The 16,871-nt window shown below is 43.5% G+C and overlaps 1 protein-coding gene across 3 annotated transcripts; it reads right to left on the bottom strand.

Annotated features, from left to right (window-relative positions):
* Positions 1 to 332: 332 nt before the first annotated feature.
* Positions 333 to 5,470, bottom strand: LOC136508293 (uncharacterized). Of its 3 annotated transcripts, XM_066502950.1 has the most exons (8): positions 5,249 to 5,470; positions 5,097 to 5,133; positions 4,323 to 4,408; positions 3,460 to 3,740; positions 1,208 to 1,573; positions 947 to 1,103; positions 702 to 855; positions 333 to 571 (listed from the first exon to the last, which is right to left on the bottom strand). In XM_066502950.1, the coding sequence occupies exons 1-5, from the start codon at positions 5,279 to 5,281 to the stop codon at positions 1,549 to 1,551; spliced, it is 462 nt and encodes a 153-aa protein (XP_066359047.1). In that variant the 5' UTR covers positions 5,282 to 5,470; the 3' UTR covers positions 333 to 571; positions 702 to 855; positions 947 to 1,103; positions 1,208 to 1,548. The 3 variants fall into 3 exon arrangements, 2 of the variants coding, with proteins under 2 accessions (XP_066359047.1, XP_066359046.1); XM_066502949.1 differs by having other exon boundaries at positions 702 to 1,103; XR_010771919.1 differs by lacking the exon at positions 3,460 to 3,740 and having other exon boundaries at positions 702 to 1,103.
* Between the last annotated feature and the right edge of the window lie 11,401 nt (positions 5,471 to 16,871).

Raw genomic sequence — 16,871 nt, 5'->3', positions numbered from 1 at the left:
GGCCTCGGTGAGTTTCATACACCACTAAGAGACTTGAGAGTACCATCTAAGGAACTTAAGCATGATTCTTTCAAAACTTACTCAAAACCTCCGGAAGGTTTGATCAAACTAAGGTGGGAGAATGAGCACTCTGTCTAGCTGTTGTCTTTCAACTTCTCATAATAAGGTGAAAGCTATAAGCTCCATGATGGCTACCAAACCAACTGCTGAACTATTGGAAGCCCTAAGCTCCCAATAGTGTATATAATTTTATAATAAATAACTATCATTAAATATATTTTTATGTAATAAACATATTTGGAGGCATGAATATTGATATTGTTTTTACGAACTTAACCAAACTTAAGAACATTCGACTGATGAGCAAGATCCCAACACAGTATTTACAAGCCTGATGAGCAGGGTACACCATTATGTACACAGAACTAGGTTTTCCCTAAGCCAGATGAGCAGGGTACACCTTATGTACACAGAATAGCGTGCTGTCGTCTTCAACTAAAGTGAGTACTGGTGCCCGCTATTCAGCACTCTGCCAATGACATCCGTGTTCCATCCAAATACAGAATCCGAGCTGTCAACACATCCAAGGAAAAGGGGTCACCTGGAGATCGAGATATATGTAGAGAATCTACAAAAAATTGTTTGGGCTAACTAAGGATGGGCCTTATCACAGACCGACCAATATCAAATATAAGACTCACCTTGGGATCATGATCTCGTGATAGAAAATTCTGTCAGGGATGGCAGGAATGTGGTCCTTTTTCTCATTGGCGAAGTTTATGATCTGGAATAGCACTTCGTTAATCACCGACTCCAATGCAGCACGCCTTGTGCTGGTCTCCTCCAGAGCATTCGCTAGGAGCATATTGCATAAAATGTTACTGCTACATTCAATATGTTTATGACAGCGTCACGAAGGCCATGAAACTTTAGTTAACCAAATTACCTCCGATGTTTGTCAGCCCTTTGGAGCTGTTTGACTTGCTGTATCTTTTTGGGCTCATGACATGCAAATTGATGAACCATTGCTCCCAATAAATGCGCTCTGTTTTGTTGACAAACCAACCTGGGTGTCTCTGTTTGTCGTCGAAGGAGAGGCATATCTGAGATATTCAGTTCAGTAATCAGAAGAAAGATAACATAGTTCAGCAGCAACAGAAGTAAACTGCAGCATAATATCAAAATGGCTAATTGTTGTAGTTCAGACCTGGTTTCTCCACCCAAGCAGTGAACTGGTCTATCTTTTCATCAACTTCCTTTTCTAGTTCCGGTAACGGACTCTTGGCTGAAATGGCTAGAGCGGCCGCATGGCACCCCTGTGACCCGGGTTCGACTCCCAGAGGGAGCGGATTTACGTGGTCAGGGTAAAAAAATCCCCTCGTCCGACTTCACTCAAAGCACGGTGGTTCCGAACCATCTCACGTGGTGAACGGTCCCAGTGTAAGGATGCAGGGGCAGAGGTTCGGGGATTTTCTTGATCTGCGTGAGAGATCTTCTCTACCAGGCATTGCCCGGGGGCCGTCTTACCCCCCGCAGGTCAAGTTTTTTTTAGTTCCGGTAGACCACATTGTACCTAAACACATGAAAACATCGAAGTAAGCAGTGGCAAAGGAAATGCAAATGAAATAAAGTTATTAGCCTGCAACAAGAAAGGTAATCATATTTGGACAATACATATGCCATCGTGGTTAAGTTGGAAACTGATACAGAGAAAGCAACTTGCTGAAACGCTTGTTAAATATCTATCTATCCAAAGAGCGAAAAAAATTGAAAATACATCTTACCCAAAAGTTTTTTACCCACTCTATATTAGAACCCTCAGGTCATTCATATCTCTAAATCTAAAGGTGCAAACTAATCTGTCAGCGGGCCATCAATGCGCTTACAGTCACCATTGAGAGTCTTACGCGTTCCTGCCGCCCTCCCCAGACCGTCTTTTTTCACCGAATAACTTTTTACCCACCCGCGTACACGCAACGCCCCCTCCCGTGTGCTTCTCTCCCTCCCGAGATGTAAATCACAGTTATGCATCATTCCTTCTTGAGAACTCTTCTATCTACTGCCTCTTCCTTTCCCTTGCTCGCTGATGCTAGGGTTCCTGTGCCCGCAGAGGATGGACCAGCGTGTACCAAAGGGCGCGGGAGAGAGAGCAGCGCCGCCTGCTCGAGTAAGCTTTGGATTTCTAACACACAAAACATGAGTTGCTGCCCACAGCACATACTCCCCCTGTCCCAAATTATCTGTCGCTTTGGGTTTCCGTGCCGCAAGTTTGAGTCGATTTGTAGAAAATGCATGCAACATTTGTATCTCCAACAACAACAACAACAGCAACAAAGCCTTTTAGTCCCAAGCAAGTTGAAACCCAACATGAGCCCCTAGTCACGGTTCAGACACGTCGATAGTTGCTTTCCAAGCACTTCTATCTAAACAAAGATCTCTAGGTATACCCCAACCCTTTAAATCTCTTTTTATTGCCTCCCCCATGTCAGCTTTGGTCTTCCTCTACTTCTTCTCACATTGGTATCTCGACTTAGGATTCCACAATGCACTGGTGCCTCTGAAGGTCTCCTTTGGACATGGCCAAACCACCTCAACCTATGTTAAACAAACTTTTCTTCAATTGGTGCTACCCCTAACGGTCACGTATATCATCAGTTCCGAACTCGGTCCATCCTTGTGTGACCACAAATCCATCGCAATATACGCATTTCTGCGACACTCAGTTGTTGGACATGTCGTCTTTTTGTAGGCCAACATTATGCTCATTAACATTTGTATCTCCAAATAAATTTATTAAAAAACTAGATTCAAAGATCTTTCCAATGATACTAATTTTATACCATAAATATTAATGTTTTAATATATATTTTATCAAAGTTGTTTCTCGGGAAGCGAAAACGACAGATATTTTGGGACGGAGGGAGTACTAATCTGTTGATCACTTTCTCTGTTGATTCTAAACTTCACAACTACACATTAAAATCAGTTAGCTCCTTTTGTTTCCGGTTTACCGAAAAGTAGATCTCAATTAGACCTGACAATGGATTTGGATCATCCAAAATCTAAATGGATTCAACCCACTTTGGATTTAATTGGATGGATGTTGTTTGGACCTGGACATTCTTTCCATGAGATCCAAACGCATTGGATTGGTTTATAGAAAGAGCTGGATATCCAAATATCCATTGGACCTCGCCCCTCTCCTCCCGGTGCCTCTCCCAGGTGGGCGGCAGCACCTCCACCGTGGCATCTTCAGCTTCTAGCAGTTGCTCGTGGCGTCGTCTTCCTCCGGCTGTTCCTGCTACTGCGGCGCATCCAATCAACCCAGTTCAAAAGGAATCCAACTAGTGAGGCATGCATCCAATCCAAACCATTGTCATGCCAGAAAATCCAGTCCAGTATCTCGTCAATACGAATCCAATCCAATTGTCCAAATACTTCCGTCCCTGAGGTACTCACTGTTCCAGCAGCCCGTTCCAGCTTGCCGGCGTCACCGACCTTGTTCGACATCTCCAGGGACGGAGGCAGAGAAGCAGTGGGACGCCATCATGGACGTGCTCGCCATGGTGCTCGCGCAGCCTAACCAGGTGGTGTTCCAGTCCCAGACGATCCTCGCTGCACCAGCAGAGGCCAACAGCACCTGGGGCCACGAGCCAACGACGAGTCGATGATTTAAGCCGGAGCGCGTCGACGCCGTACGCGACAAAGGTGGCCAAGGTACGCAGACGTGATCTGGCAAGCTGGAGAAGCATATCACCATTCACTTATTAGGCGGCAGGCATAATCCACTTCCAGGTCTAATCTCAATATTAGTAGCAGTAATACTGAACCATGGCTAATGGCTACAGCTAAGTGAAGTATTACAATGACACACATAACCAATTTGATTGGCCATAATAATACGAGGAAAAGAGAAGACAGGCATTCTTGCCCACCGCTAGACAGTCGTATAATATGTGAAATGCCAGTAAACACTCTAGTCACAGATTGGGGTTCCAGACATGTTCTTAAATAATCCTAGGTCGCATCTTCTTGTAAGTTACTAACTTTAGAACACTCAATTATTGGGATATTGGGTCTTTGGAAAAGTTGTCACTGAGGAATATAGGTTACATTTTCTCTTGAAACAAAATCTGGTTTTAGAACCATATATTGTGAATATAAGTAGTGGTGAAAATTGCAGTTGGGAGTCTGTGAAAAGTGAATGCATCAATAATTTTCAAATGGAAGTAGTAAATATATAAATATAATTACTTAAAGCACAACACCGTATGCCTTGACCATGGAAACAAACCCAGATCTTAATGCAGGGAAATACTCACATAAGTGATCTCAAGGAAATCACAGTCAACATCTTTGGGGCGAACCAGGCTGAGGGTTCTATGGAAGAATATGGTGTGCAAAATGCCTGCAGCATAGTTCATATTTACCATATCCATTAGCAGGTGCTATGTAGTATAAAAGAACACACAGAAATACTCCAATTTCTTATTACTAATAGAACGACCTGAAGTTAAGAGAGATAAGGATCCCCAGAGAAATCTCATGAAGTCATCTAAGTGATGAGTGCACTTACTAATAATCAGGGCAAGTATAAAGTTTAACTATCTGTAGAATGGAAGGAGCTCGAGCACATAGAAAAAGGTTAAGAACTCACAGCAGCAAGGACTCTGGAACCAAGATAAGCACAACAAAGTAGTGAAAAATACACAGCATAGTGTCGTGTCGTATAATAATATGATCTGCTGCAGAGAGTAACTCCACTATTAGCCCAATTTTTTTGTTAAGCTTCCAGTGCCATACATCCATACAACATTTAATTTTCCCCATGGGGGAAACCTAGGTGAAATCCACTAGTTAACCATCATCATGATTTCAAAACTGCAACATGAAATTACTCTATTCCAAAATGGAACCATAACAACAAAGAAGCATGTGAATGAATACAGCACATTAGAAGCATGTGAATGAATACAGTACATTAGGGTTTCCGTGTCGTGTCAATAGAGAGCAATTTGTTGAGGTAATAAAAGACCCCTTTCAACGAAGATAGAGAGATGACAAGGGATGCAAAAAGCTAAGATCTGAGCACTCACATCGCAGCACGTCCTTGATCTCCGTCGGTTCCAGCTCCTGCGGCCCAAACAACCAGAACAAAAAAAGAAAACGAATTCGTCAAAATAAGCGACGAGAAAGCAAGAAAAGAACCGTGGTGAAACCGAGGCAGGGCATAGGATCGGTATCGGACCAGCTCCTTCAGCTGACAGGTCTCGCAGTTCATCTCCGCTCGCCGCTGCGGATCGGGGCAGAAAAATCAATTCAAGCAAGCAAGCCACCTCACCAACAGGTGAAGCAATCGGTCAGAACCGGATGGATCTGCGATTCCAGTAGTTGGAGTAGGGGGGGAGGGGAGCGGAAGAGGTCGAGGGTTGTGAGAGCCGAGAGAGGAAGTCGAGGAGGCGTGCTTCAGTTCAAAGTTTCATTCTGATGTGTTCATCAATTTATAGGATTTTTTCAAAAACAGATAACGACCATAGGGATTTCAGGTCATGTCCATAGTTAGGGTTTGGAATGCGGAATTTTTTTTCCTATTTTTAAGTTTTTTCTGTGAAATTGAACTGATTCCTGTAAAATTTCTGTGTGATTCCTGTGAAATTCCTGTGTTCCAAACACATCCTTATTTCGGATAGAACTGGACCGCGGTTAGATCGTAAAAATCACCGGTCCGGTTCGTTTAAAAGACCACTCAGCAATCGAGCTAGTAAAAACCAATAAAACTAGCTGAGTTTTTATTTCACGATGTGTAAGAGAACAAGGCTTCGGCTGATAAGCCGACTGATACTGTTTTTTTTACGAGAGAAGATAAGCATTTCAACTGAACAGGGCTAAGTGATGCAGTTTTCATTTGTATCTCTTCTCCAAGTCTCTTCTCTACAACTAAAAAAATATAAAATGTTATTATCTACTCGTCTCGTTCGCTCATCTGTTCTCTGTTCAATTTCGCGCACCCTCCCAGCTTATTTCGCGCACCCTCCCAGCTTATTTCCTCCACAAAGACATTTCGACCCGCTCAGCTAAACAATCAATCACAGTAACACGTCCCTTCTTCACATCACAACGGGCACAACCGCACAAGCTTGTTCTATATGGAAATCGATTCGATAAACAATCAATTACATACACGTGAAAAAAACAACAGCTTACAAGATCAGCCTCACAATCATCGCATCCTTGAATCTATATCTATATACATATACCTATAATATTAAAAAGGTAAAATTTCTCGACCTCAATTTTTCATCCCACCCATCTTCTTTTTCTCTGCCCAAGTCATGAATGCATCTTCACATTCGCTCCATCTTTTACCAATGTGCGTATCGAAGTCCAGCTTGGATGCTTGTTCTCAATTTTTTTAACCGTCATTTAGTCCTTCGTATTTGTTTTCAGCTCAAATTAAGTACTGTCGTCTTTGGCCTTTCTGAATCCTTTTCTACGCTTTTTCTATTCCCAAAATATCCCTCGAGATCTAGGCTTTGGTTCCTTGTCCGTCTATACAAATCACCCACCTACACAATGATTCGTAGTAGATTATGCTGTACACAATGGAGTATACTACACAATAACAGAAAAACGATATAAAGGGGGAAAAGGAAACAGAAAACAAGAGAACATGAACCGGCGTTCTTGGTAGTTGTTAAAGCCTTAGTGTGTTGATGGATCAGAGCTAAAACTAGGTTCCGCACACTGTTAAAGGTATCCTTGCAAAAAGCCTCTAAAGAGGATGTTTTTGCCTTAGCATTCTACTTCTCGTGTTCTTGCTCACTTGGAGTAAGATTTTTGGGATCTTAGGTATTGGAAATCCTTATGAGGCGACCCTAAGCACACCAACAACTACGGCCTCAAGATACGACTCCATACGGATTTTCTAATATTAAAGTCGTCTCCTTCAAAGAAGGGAGGGGGTCCATCCCCATGGGACATTGTTGGTATTTCTTAATATATACAGAAATAATCCGTAAGCTGCACGGAATTACCGTTGTAGTATTTCACCCAGAAGTATTCAGGGTATCGTATTTCCACAGGGAACGGTTGTGTAGAAGTCTCTTAACTAGTTCACCTAAGATAACAAGAAGAAAGATAGCTCAGGTAGCGAGGTTTTCTAGGAATAGAGATCCTAAGTTAAGATAGGTTTGCCACTATAGACTTGCTTCGGGCACCGGATAACACTTGGTCTGCCAAGCAGTTGCCGGCCTACGGCTCTACGCCGTACCCAGATGTGGGGGATTACGAGAGATGGACAGGGCTATCACCACCTGTCGTCTACCCCTCAATCGTGGAGTATGAGGCAAACGAAGGTAGCCTCTAGCCTAGACACCACGTCTATGCTATCGACTACTACTTTAGTGTCGATCAGGGTTATCCATCTTTATTAGGGCCCTCTACTAGATTACCCGCTACGAGAATGGACGACGAACCCAGCGAGTAAATAATGAACATGACTAACTTAAAGTAGAACTCACCACTGAAGATAAACACGAACCTTATACTCCAAATAGTATTCAGATCGTAGAGGTACAAGTAGAGAAGAGCCATTGGTTCCTGGCATTCCTTTCGCTAAGTGTACAAGGGGCCCCGAGTACACAAGAGGAGGTATCTGACAACTCCGGTACTTCTCCACTCTTACTCACTCCCTACACTAGAACTAGCCAAAGATCTAAGGTAGGAATGAGCTCTTCTCTTCTTGTCACATTGTGTTCTCCATTGTGTTGTGTGTTCCTTCATGTGCTTGATGAATGAATTGTGAGAGGGTGGCCTCCTCCTTTTATAGCTCACCAAGGACGGTTTGCTGAGGTATTTTAGGAAAGCCCCACCGCAACCGAATCTTAGGGGCATTGAATGCACCGCCCTGCCGAAGGTGGGCCTTGAGAAGCGCCAGTGGCGGTGCGGACCGTACCCTGGCTGGGCCGCCTCAGCACCAGCTTCAGCCAAGTGGGTTGCTTGATGGGTCTGGAGCATAGCCACGTGGGTGTTCAGCCCAAGTTTGAAAGGTAAGTGGGCCTTCTTATTCCTTTGTGCAGAGTATGCGTTTACGCTTTCCTGTTTGCGTATTTTGACTATTTTTCATATGTATTCCACGTATGTGTCCTGCAAATGCACAATTCACCAAAACCTATGGAAATCATTAGCTTAAAGCCCTATTACTAGGTTTAGTTTTCATTTGAGTGAATTTTATACTGAATGTTGGCAGTTAAAATTGTGAGTTAAGGACCACCAACAAGCTCCCCTACACTTAGCCCTTTGCTCATCCTCGAGTAAAGTTTAAGGACTAAGGTGGCGGATCTCCTTGATTTGAAATCTGCATACAAGTTACTCCAATCCTCACTTGAACCTATGAACTTCTGAGTGTCTACCATAGAATCTTGAGTGATTGGATAATGGAACAGTAAGGATTCAAATCTTTTTACTCCACTCTTGCTTAGAAACTTGGTTTTTGTTTTGATTTTGAAAATGTAAATGTTAGCTTTGCTCCTTAAAATGATTCTCTCAGGGTCACTCAAATTTGTATTTGGTTCCTCACTTAGGCAAAAGATGTTGCCCTTTTCTTCCTACCTCTAGAAAAGCTTATGTGGAGTTCTTAGGCAGGGTAAAGTGTGGCATACTTACCTTGCACATGTTGTGAAGCCAAAATCCGGATCTAAGGAGAAATAAGTCATACAATCTGATCAAGAGGTGCAAGTGTGTGGTATTTTATGTTTTTTGTGGAAAGAAAGTACTCCTTTATTGTTTTTGATCTTTCTTTCTTCACCATAGGTCTCTTTTCTAGGGATCATGGCAATCTTTTTGTTCTTATCTTTTCTTCTTTCTTTTCTCTTTGGACTTTCCTTGAGTCCATTCTCTCTCTCTCTCTTTATTTTGGACTTTTCCTTTGTCCATTTTTTCCTTTTTATCGCCATGCCTGTTTTTTTATGAAACATTGGTGAAGTGAGATCGAGGATTTTGATGAAGCTTTCTTTTTGTGGGAGGATGGATGGAATTTTTGTGCTAGCTTCTAGTGTAGAAGCTTAGCTTTATTTTGTGGGTGGCGTGTATGTGCTCTTGAGTCAAGAAGGCATGAAATATTTCTTCATAAAGTATCACAACATTTTGACAAAGCTCAGTACAAGAATAAGTAGCATACTTGACAAAGCTTTGAAAGGAATTCATTTTTTGGCCTTGGTAGGTATTTAAATATCATTTGAGGTTCATGCTAATTGAGATTTTGACTTTGTAAAATAAATCCCAAGTACTTTGCAAAAGCGAGCAAGTTTCATTTCCATCCTACTATATCTCATATTCCAATCACTTAGATAAAATAGGGGTCCCTATGATAAGTGTTCACAAGTTGTAGAAAAATTGGCGAGGAATAAAGTGTATGCAAAATTTAATCAAAAGGATGACATGGAGATGGAGTGTCACTTTTTAGTTTGCATTTTTGAATTTATTGAGTTTTATCCTTTATTTACCTTTATAAATATAGGGACTGAGGATGCACAAACCAAATTTGAAAAATGTTAACCTTTGGTGCATCAGTTGGAGGAGTGTTTGAATGGGCTTGTCTCTCCCACACTTGGGTTAGTACCTGCTTTATTTAATAAAGAAAAACAAAAAAGGAAACAAACTAAGGGCTCTTCCAACTTAAACACCAGGGAGCCTTAATTTTATTATTATGATTATTTATTGCTATTAATATTGTTATTTGTTTATTTATTATTTCATTTTTTATTTGTTCACCTAACTTTTTATCTTATAGCAAAACTCAAACAAGGCTTATGGTAAAGATGCAATGTATATCCTGGCCTTGGTTTATCTCCAACATAAGGTACTTCCATTGTTTTTATGAAAGTAATACCCCAAAGTTCATTAATCAAATTTCAACACCGTGTCAAATTTTGATTAAAGAAGGCTATTTTAACCTAAGCACCATGCTTAATTTAAAAAAGCCCATGGATGTACTCATGAATACACCCAAACCAGAGCATACTACATAAACAAGGGAAGCATGGATTTGCATGATCAAATTTTATTCTAATGGAGATAAGTATGAGTAAAAAAAAGAGTTGGTGAACAATGAGTGACCTTTGCATACCTGAGTATACTTACCGGCAGCATATGTGGATGGAGCTTCGAAGTTGCCGTAGCGGTTGCATGATTGCATATGGTCCAACTCAGGCGAACCACAAGGCTAGGCCACACACAGAACTAGTGTGTATGGACCAAGGACCTTAGTGGTAGCAAAGGTCTAGGAGAGGGGAACCCTCCTTTCTCTCTCTCTCTTTTTTTCTTTCTCTTTATTTTTTTCTATATATATATATTTTTTCTCCCCCCCTTTTTAGTTTTCTTTCTTTTTTTAGCAAGGCAGAGCTGCACATCATCTTTTTTTATCAGGATGGCCTTTAGTGTGTATGGAACTTGAGATTCTCGCCATCCTTCCCCACACTTGGACTTTTGTGTAAAAGTCAACTGTGCAGGGTCAGGGTCTCCTGTTGAGTGTATTCCATCACCAAAGAACATCATGGTGTATAGTTGATGCAAGCTCCCATGTTTTTAGGAATCGTTTGCCCTTGTTCTTCTTGTTCTTAACCTAAAATGGTTAGCAAACAAGAATACTCGAAGGCGCATACTATCCTGATAGCATGTTCTTGCTTTTATTGATAAAAAGTTAGTTTTTTATAATCCGGGGTATCACCCGGCAGTGCTTAGTTTATGGTCATAAGCTTGACCACCAAAGCTAGGACTGGAGTTCATACCCAGAAGTTATGATTGGCTTCGATGGTAGTGGCTCTATGAACTCGTCCTTCAGAGAAGAAATATTTTTTTTGGATGGAAGGGCTTCATGGTGAAAAAGGATAGTATGAATAACTTTTTTTCTTTTTGAAAAGAAAGATAAAACACAAGGATACACGGGTGGACTAGGTTAAGAGACAATACAACGACCGTTCCCCGTCAATGGCGCCAGAAATGCTTGTTGGTATTTCTTAATGCATACATAAATAATCCGCAAGCGTACGGAATTATCATTGTAGCATTTCACCCGGAAGTATTTAGGATATCGTATTTCCACAGGGAACAGTAGTGTAGAACTCTCTTAATTAGTTCACCTAAGATAAAAAGAAGAAAGATAGCTTAGGATAGAGATCCTAAGTTAAGATAGCTTTGCCACTATAGGCTTGCTTCGGGCACTAGATAACACTTGGTCTGCCAAGCATTGCCGGCCTACGGCTCTACGCCATACCCGGACATGGGGGATTACGAGGCACGGATAGGGCTATCACCACCTACCGCCTACCCCTCAATCGTAGAGTACGAGTCAAACGCAAGTAGCCTCTAGCATAGACACCACATCTATGCTATTGACTACTACTCTAGTGTCGATCAGGGTTATCCGTCTTTATTAGGGCCTTCTACTAGAATATCTGCTATGAGAGCGGATGACAAGCCTACAAGTAAATAATGAACAAGACTAACTTAAAGTAGAACTCACCATCGAAGATAAACACGAACCTTATACTCCAAGTAGTATTCGGATCATAGAGGTACAAGTGGAGAGGAGCCATTGATTCCTGACATTCCTTCTGCTAAGTGTACAAGGGGCCCTGAGTACACAAGAGGAGGTAGTCGACAACTCCGGTACTTCTCCACTCTTACTCACTCACTCCCTACACTAGAACTAGCTAAAGAGCTAAGATAGGAATGGAGCTCTTCTCTTCTTGTCACATTGTGTTCTCCCTTGTGTTATGTCTTCCTAAAACGATCCACGATTTGCTCGAAGGGAAATCTACATATTACATCATAATGTGATAGTCCAGGAAGACCAAGCTATCACATTATCATTATTCAGTTGATATCACAGTTCATACATTGTGAAATTATAAGTTCACAGGGCATTACAACACTTAGTGACACACCAAGTACAACACCAGACTAGCGGAAACACACATAGAACTGACATCAGAGTAGACGTAGTGCATCAACGGGTGAAGGCTGCTCCTTCACTGAGCAATCATCAGAGTTGGCATAGAATGTCAGCAGGGCAGTAGACTTCATCTCCTCAACCAAACTTGAGCATAGGAACGAGACCATCTAGTCCTTCTAATCTCCATTGTCGTCATCGTAGATGACGTCTGAACCTACCAAATATCTTTTAGTACGATTTGTACTAGGCCATTAGGTCCCACCCTATGCTTTGCGTTTGCTTTGTGGTAAGTGGAATGCAAGGGTAGAGTAAAAGACCTATATATGGCTATAGTTTTCCTATGCAAGTTCATCAATATTTTATAATAGTTCATCTAGTTTTAACCCATCTCATCCACATGTTCGCCCATCCTATCACACACCTCTCACCACACTCTCGCTCTCTAGGTGCACAAGGACGACTCCCTCTCGTGCCTTGCCTCATCAGGCTCACACCGGAATCCAACATCAACCTAGGGGAAGAAGAGAAGGGACTCCACTCTAATCAAGGGAAGCATAGGTCATAGGAATATCCATATCCACAGACACTGACTATACGTATAGATCGATCAACTCTGTAGAGCATGTACACCTGGAACCACAAGATCACCATCATCGACGGTGGCCACCATCTAGGCTGATACCGACTGCCTCCCAATCGGTACGATTCCACCCTACCACTCAGCCCTGAGTAACCCTAGAGTCCACCGTCATGCTGAGACTATGAGACATAGTACTGGGCCCTCAAGGTCACTACGCTGTCTTAGGAGGGTGTGAGCCATATGCCCGTACCTCCCTACACTATCACCTACAACCCTGATAGTAGTGCATCGCCCTAGCTGGTTGGGTAATCGTCCCTCGCCCATTCAGGAATGAGTGGTGTGTACCTAGGGTCCTATGATCCGGTTCTCTCAACATACCAGTCCTTAGGGGGACCAGACATGACATCTTCTCCAGTGGGGTTAACCGACACCCCATGCCTCAATGACACCTCCCTCCCATGGGCTCACCCCTATGAGGCAACCTAGGATCTACTCCACTCACATGTACCCACCATAGGTACCTCTCATAGAGGATGCTCAGGTCACACCCCTGGCAAGACTTGTCCTAAGGACTCATCGTAGAATCCTATCCAGCCGACTTGACCCTCACCACACACCCAAGATGCACACCAAGATCTCCCCAAGTTATTACCATTTTATCAGCACCAAGTGCCATAGCCACTCACAAACAATCCTCCACTAATGCATAGTAGAAGTAAGCAGTAAGTAGTAAGCAAGCGTCTAGCCTATCAGCGGGTGTACAGGGGTAAAGGTTGCATCAAGGTAATGGCTTCAAGCAATTCTACCATGCAACCTATCACAGTTCATTTGCATAAAAGAAAAGCACTAGCAGCTACATTATTGCATGTCTAATAGGATTCTATGAGGTTGGGTGGGACATAGCACCTGTTGACTGGTCGTTTTAGTTGGTCAGTGTAGTCGATTGACAAGGGCCTCCACCTCCAAGGTTAGCTCCACTCCATGGGTCCTCTTCTAGCGCTGATGCACGTCCAACCAATAACCCTATGATCTATAGATTATCACAAAGAGCCAAAAGAATGAAAAAGAACCAAATCCACTCATACATGGTTGTGAACCTAGGGCTTTGACCTAAGCTTTGGCAGGCACAAGGTGGCTTTGGGTCTAGGTTAGGTGCCATAGCAAGACTATGTTTAGTATGGATGCAGGGTTGATTGGCCCTGAATATTAGCATTAGGTTCTCGTGGCTATAGGATTGGACCGCTGAAGTTATGCTAGGTTAGGAATGGGCAAAAGCGAGGCTAACGAGCGGGGTCTGTCTATGCCATGGGTTGGAAATAGATCGGTCCTAGCATTACCTCACTCGAATGCTGAAGTAGGTTGAACCAGTTGTAGGTCGGGACTCTACTCTATCTTGCTTGTGGCTAAGTCATAGGTTAGCGAGTGCGGCATAGGTAGCGTAGATGTTCTCCGGGAGTTCGATCATGGCCGTGGTTAGGTCGTGGCATCCTCGGCGCACTTGTGCATGTGGTGGTCATGATAGTGTAGGGGCTTGTCGAAGACATTCATGGCAAACTAGGGCTTTGCTCTAGTCGGCTATAGCCAATAGCAGCCTACTGTGGCTGGCTACCAGCGAGCTATAGCCAGCTGTAGGCGAACTACGGCTAGCTACGAACAGCTAGGGGCGGTTGCAGCCAGCCAGCAGTGGCTGCGGCTAGCCATAGCATGGCTTTGGGTAGCCAAAGGTAGGGATAGGTTGGGCCTAGCAGTAAGAGAGGGAAAGGAAGGGCATAGGTCTCTCGCCAGCTAGGTGCTCGATGGAATGCCTGAAGGCTCGACGAGTGTGCTCAGCTCATGAGTTTGGTAGTCAGATGAGGTAGGTGGTCAAGGCCAGTCCTTTGGTGCTCTCCGTTAGTCTGGACGATGGTGAGGTGATGAGGACATCACTCCTTTAGATGTACCTGCTGATCCTCCAACCGTTATGCAAGGTCCAATGACCCGGGCTCGAATGCGTCAACTCAATTTTGAGGTGAGCTCGTTCTTAAGCGATCCTTTTCATACTTTTGAGAATAGACTACTACCTAATGATGTTATCTTGCTTAGGAACATTGGAGAGGGTCATGAGGGACTTAGAGGAAGAGGTGGAGGCATTGATGACCAGCAAGGATGTTCAACAGAAATCGGAGGCCCAGTCCAACATGATTTTGAGTCTGCCTCGGCCTCCAGGACCAGTCTGCCTTAAACTGGTCACCCAAGATGCATCTAAACTCCGTTTTCAACGATCCACATATGGTTGGAAAACTAATTTGATAAGGAAGCCGAATCCAAGTGGTCTCACATCAAAATCCCTTCAGAATCAATAGGAATTGTCGAAACAAGTCAGCATCTAGAATCTGCCAGGGTGCTACGACACCGTCTTTTGGTCCGATGGACCGTGTATCGTATTTGGGCCCATTAGGGGGCGCATACAGGGGTCTTGCACTGACCCTAGAGTCTTCATAAATAGTCACCACCCTCTCCATTAGGGTTTGAGTTTTGGTTAGATTAATCTATCAAGAATAGTTTCATCCATTCATCGGTTTGTGAGACCCCAACTTCATGAGATTAATCATTCATCTGCAATTTGGTTGCTTTCTTTCTTGTTCTTGTTTGTGTTCTTCGTTGTGCAGGCAGGGATTAACCTTCTTGGTGAGGTCAACTGGATTCATGTCTTGGTTGATAACTAGAGGAGTTGTGCTAAGATTGCAGGGTTTGATCTTTCGATCTGAAGCCGGATCGGTGTGTCATTCTCCGCCACAACGATAGTTATCACTACCTGACAGAAGATCAAGATCCCCATTCCCATTATGAGGTCATGGTGCTCCAGTGAGCCATTAGCATTGTCAGTGGATGCCACCGCTCCTGGTCATGGCTTTAGGTTCGAACAGCATTAGGGGTGAGGTGCAAGGCGAGGTCGACGGCATGGTCACAGGCAGTCGGTGTCCTAGTGATCATGGCGCTGGCTACAAGTAAGAGGCAAGGCACAAGGTCCATGCGAGGTTGAGCATGGTTGTGGTGAGTGTGAGCTCGAGCTTGAATGGCGGTGTGTCCGGTCCTGGTGCGATGTCCTGACAAGGTCATAGCCGGTGCACAGGAGTTCCCATGGTGGCTTCGTCTAGTGGCGAAGTGGCTCCCAGGGGTGACATCTCAGAGACATTGAAAGGTCCTAGTATGGCTAGAGGGGCAGGGGTGAATAGCCTATTAAAAATCTACAAACCAACTAGAGAAATTTGATTAGTATGACAAATAGCGAAAAGCAAACTTGCTCTAGCTCTACAAGGGTTGCAAGCCACCTATCTAACAATTCTAGTTACTATGATCACTAGACACACAATTTACTAAGTCACTACTCACTAAGAGCTCTCACACTTGCTACACTAAAGAGCTCTACTAGATGAACTTAAGCTACAAAGCAAGCTCTCAATTCTAGCTACGCTAAAGAGCTTACTACAACTAGTTTGCGGGTATGTAAATGAGTAAGTAAGGTGATTATACTGACATGTAGAGGAGTGAACCAATCACAAGATGAATATTAAATCAATCACCAGGAGAATACCAATGGGCAAGACACAACTAATTTTTCTTCTGAGGTTCACATGCTTGCCGGCACGCTAGTCCCTGTTGTGTCGACCAACACTTGGTGGTTCGGCGGCTAAGAGGTGTTGCACTGAACCTCATCCACACAATTGGACACCGCCTAGAACCTACCCATAAGTGAGGTAACTCAATGACATGTGCACTCCATAACAGTTACCTTTTGACGCTTCACCGGGGAAGGCACAAGACCCCTCACAATCACCGTGATTGGAGCCAAAGACAATCACCGACCTCCGCTCGATGATCCTTGCTGCTCTAAGCTATCTAGGTGGACGGCAACCACCAAGAGTAATAAGTGAATCCCACTAGTTAAACACGAGCACCAAGTGTCTCTAGATGCAATCACTCAAGCAATGCACTTGGATTCTCTCCCAATCTTACAAAGATGATCATATGTGGTGTCCAATGATGGAGATGAGTGGGAGGGCTTTGGCTAAGCTCACAAGGTTGCTATATCAATACAAATGGCCAAGAGAGTGAGCTTGAGCCAGCCATGGGGCTTAAATAGAGAGCCCCCATGAATAGAGCCATTGGCTCTCTGTTCACTGAGAAATTAGGGCGACCAGACACGTCGGTTGAATTGACCGGATGCAGGACCCCAGCGTCCAGTCCTTAGATTTTTGCCATGTGTCCCTACTTCAAATGCTGATTGCTCGATCTCAATGGTCATTAGTACACTTAAGTTGTGACCGGACGCACTACAGTGTTGGACTGGATGCATAG

Source organism: Miscanthus floridulus, chromosome 15 (genome assembly GCF_019320115.1).
Source record: "Miscanthus floridulus cultivar M001 chromosome 15, ASM1932011v1, whole genome shotgun sequence".
Lineage (NCBI taxonomy): Eukaryota > Viridiplantae > Streptophyta > Magnoliopsida > Poales > Poaceae > Miscanthus > Miscanthus floridulus.
This window is presented reverse-complemented; position numbering and strand designations above follow the sequence as displayed.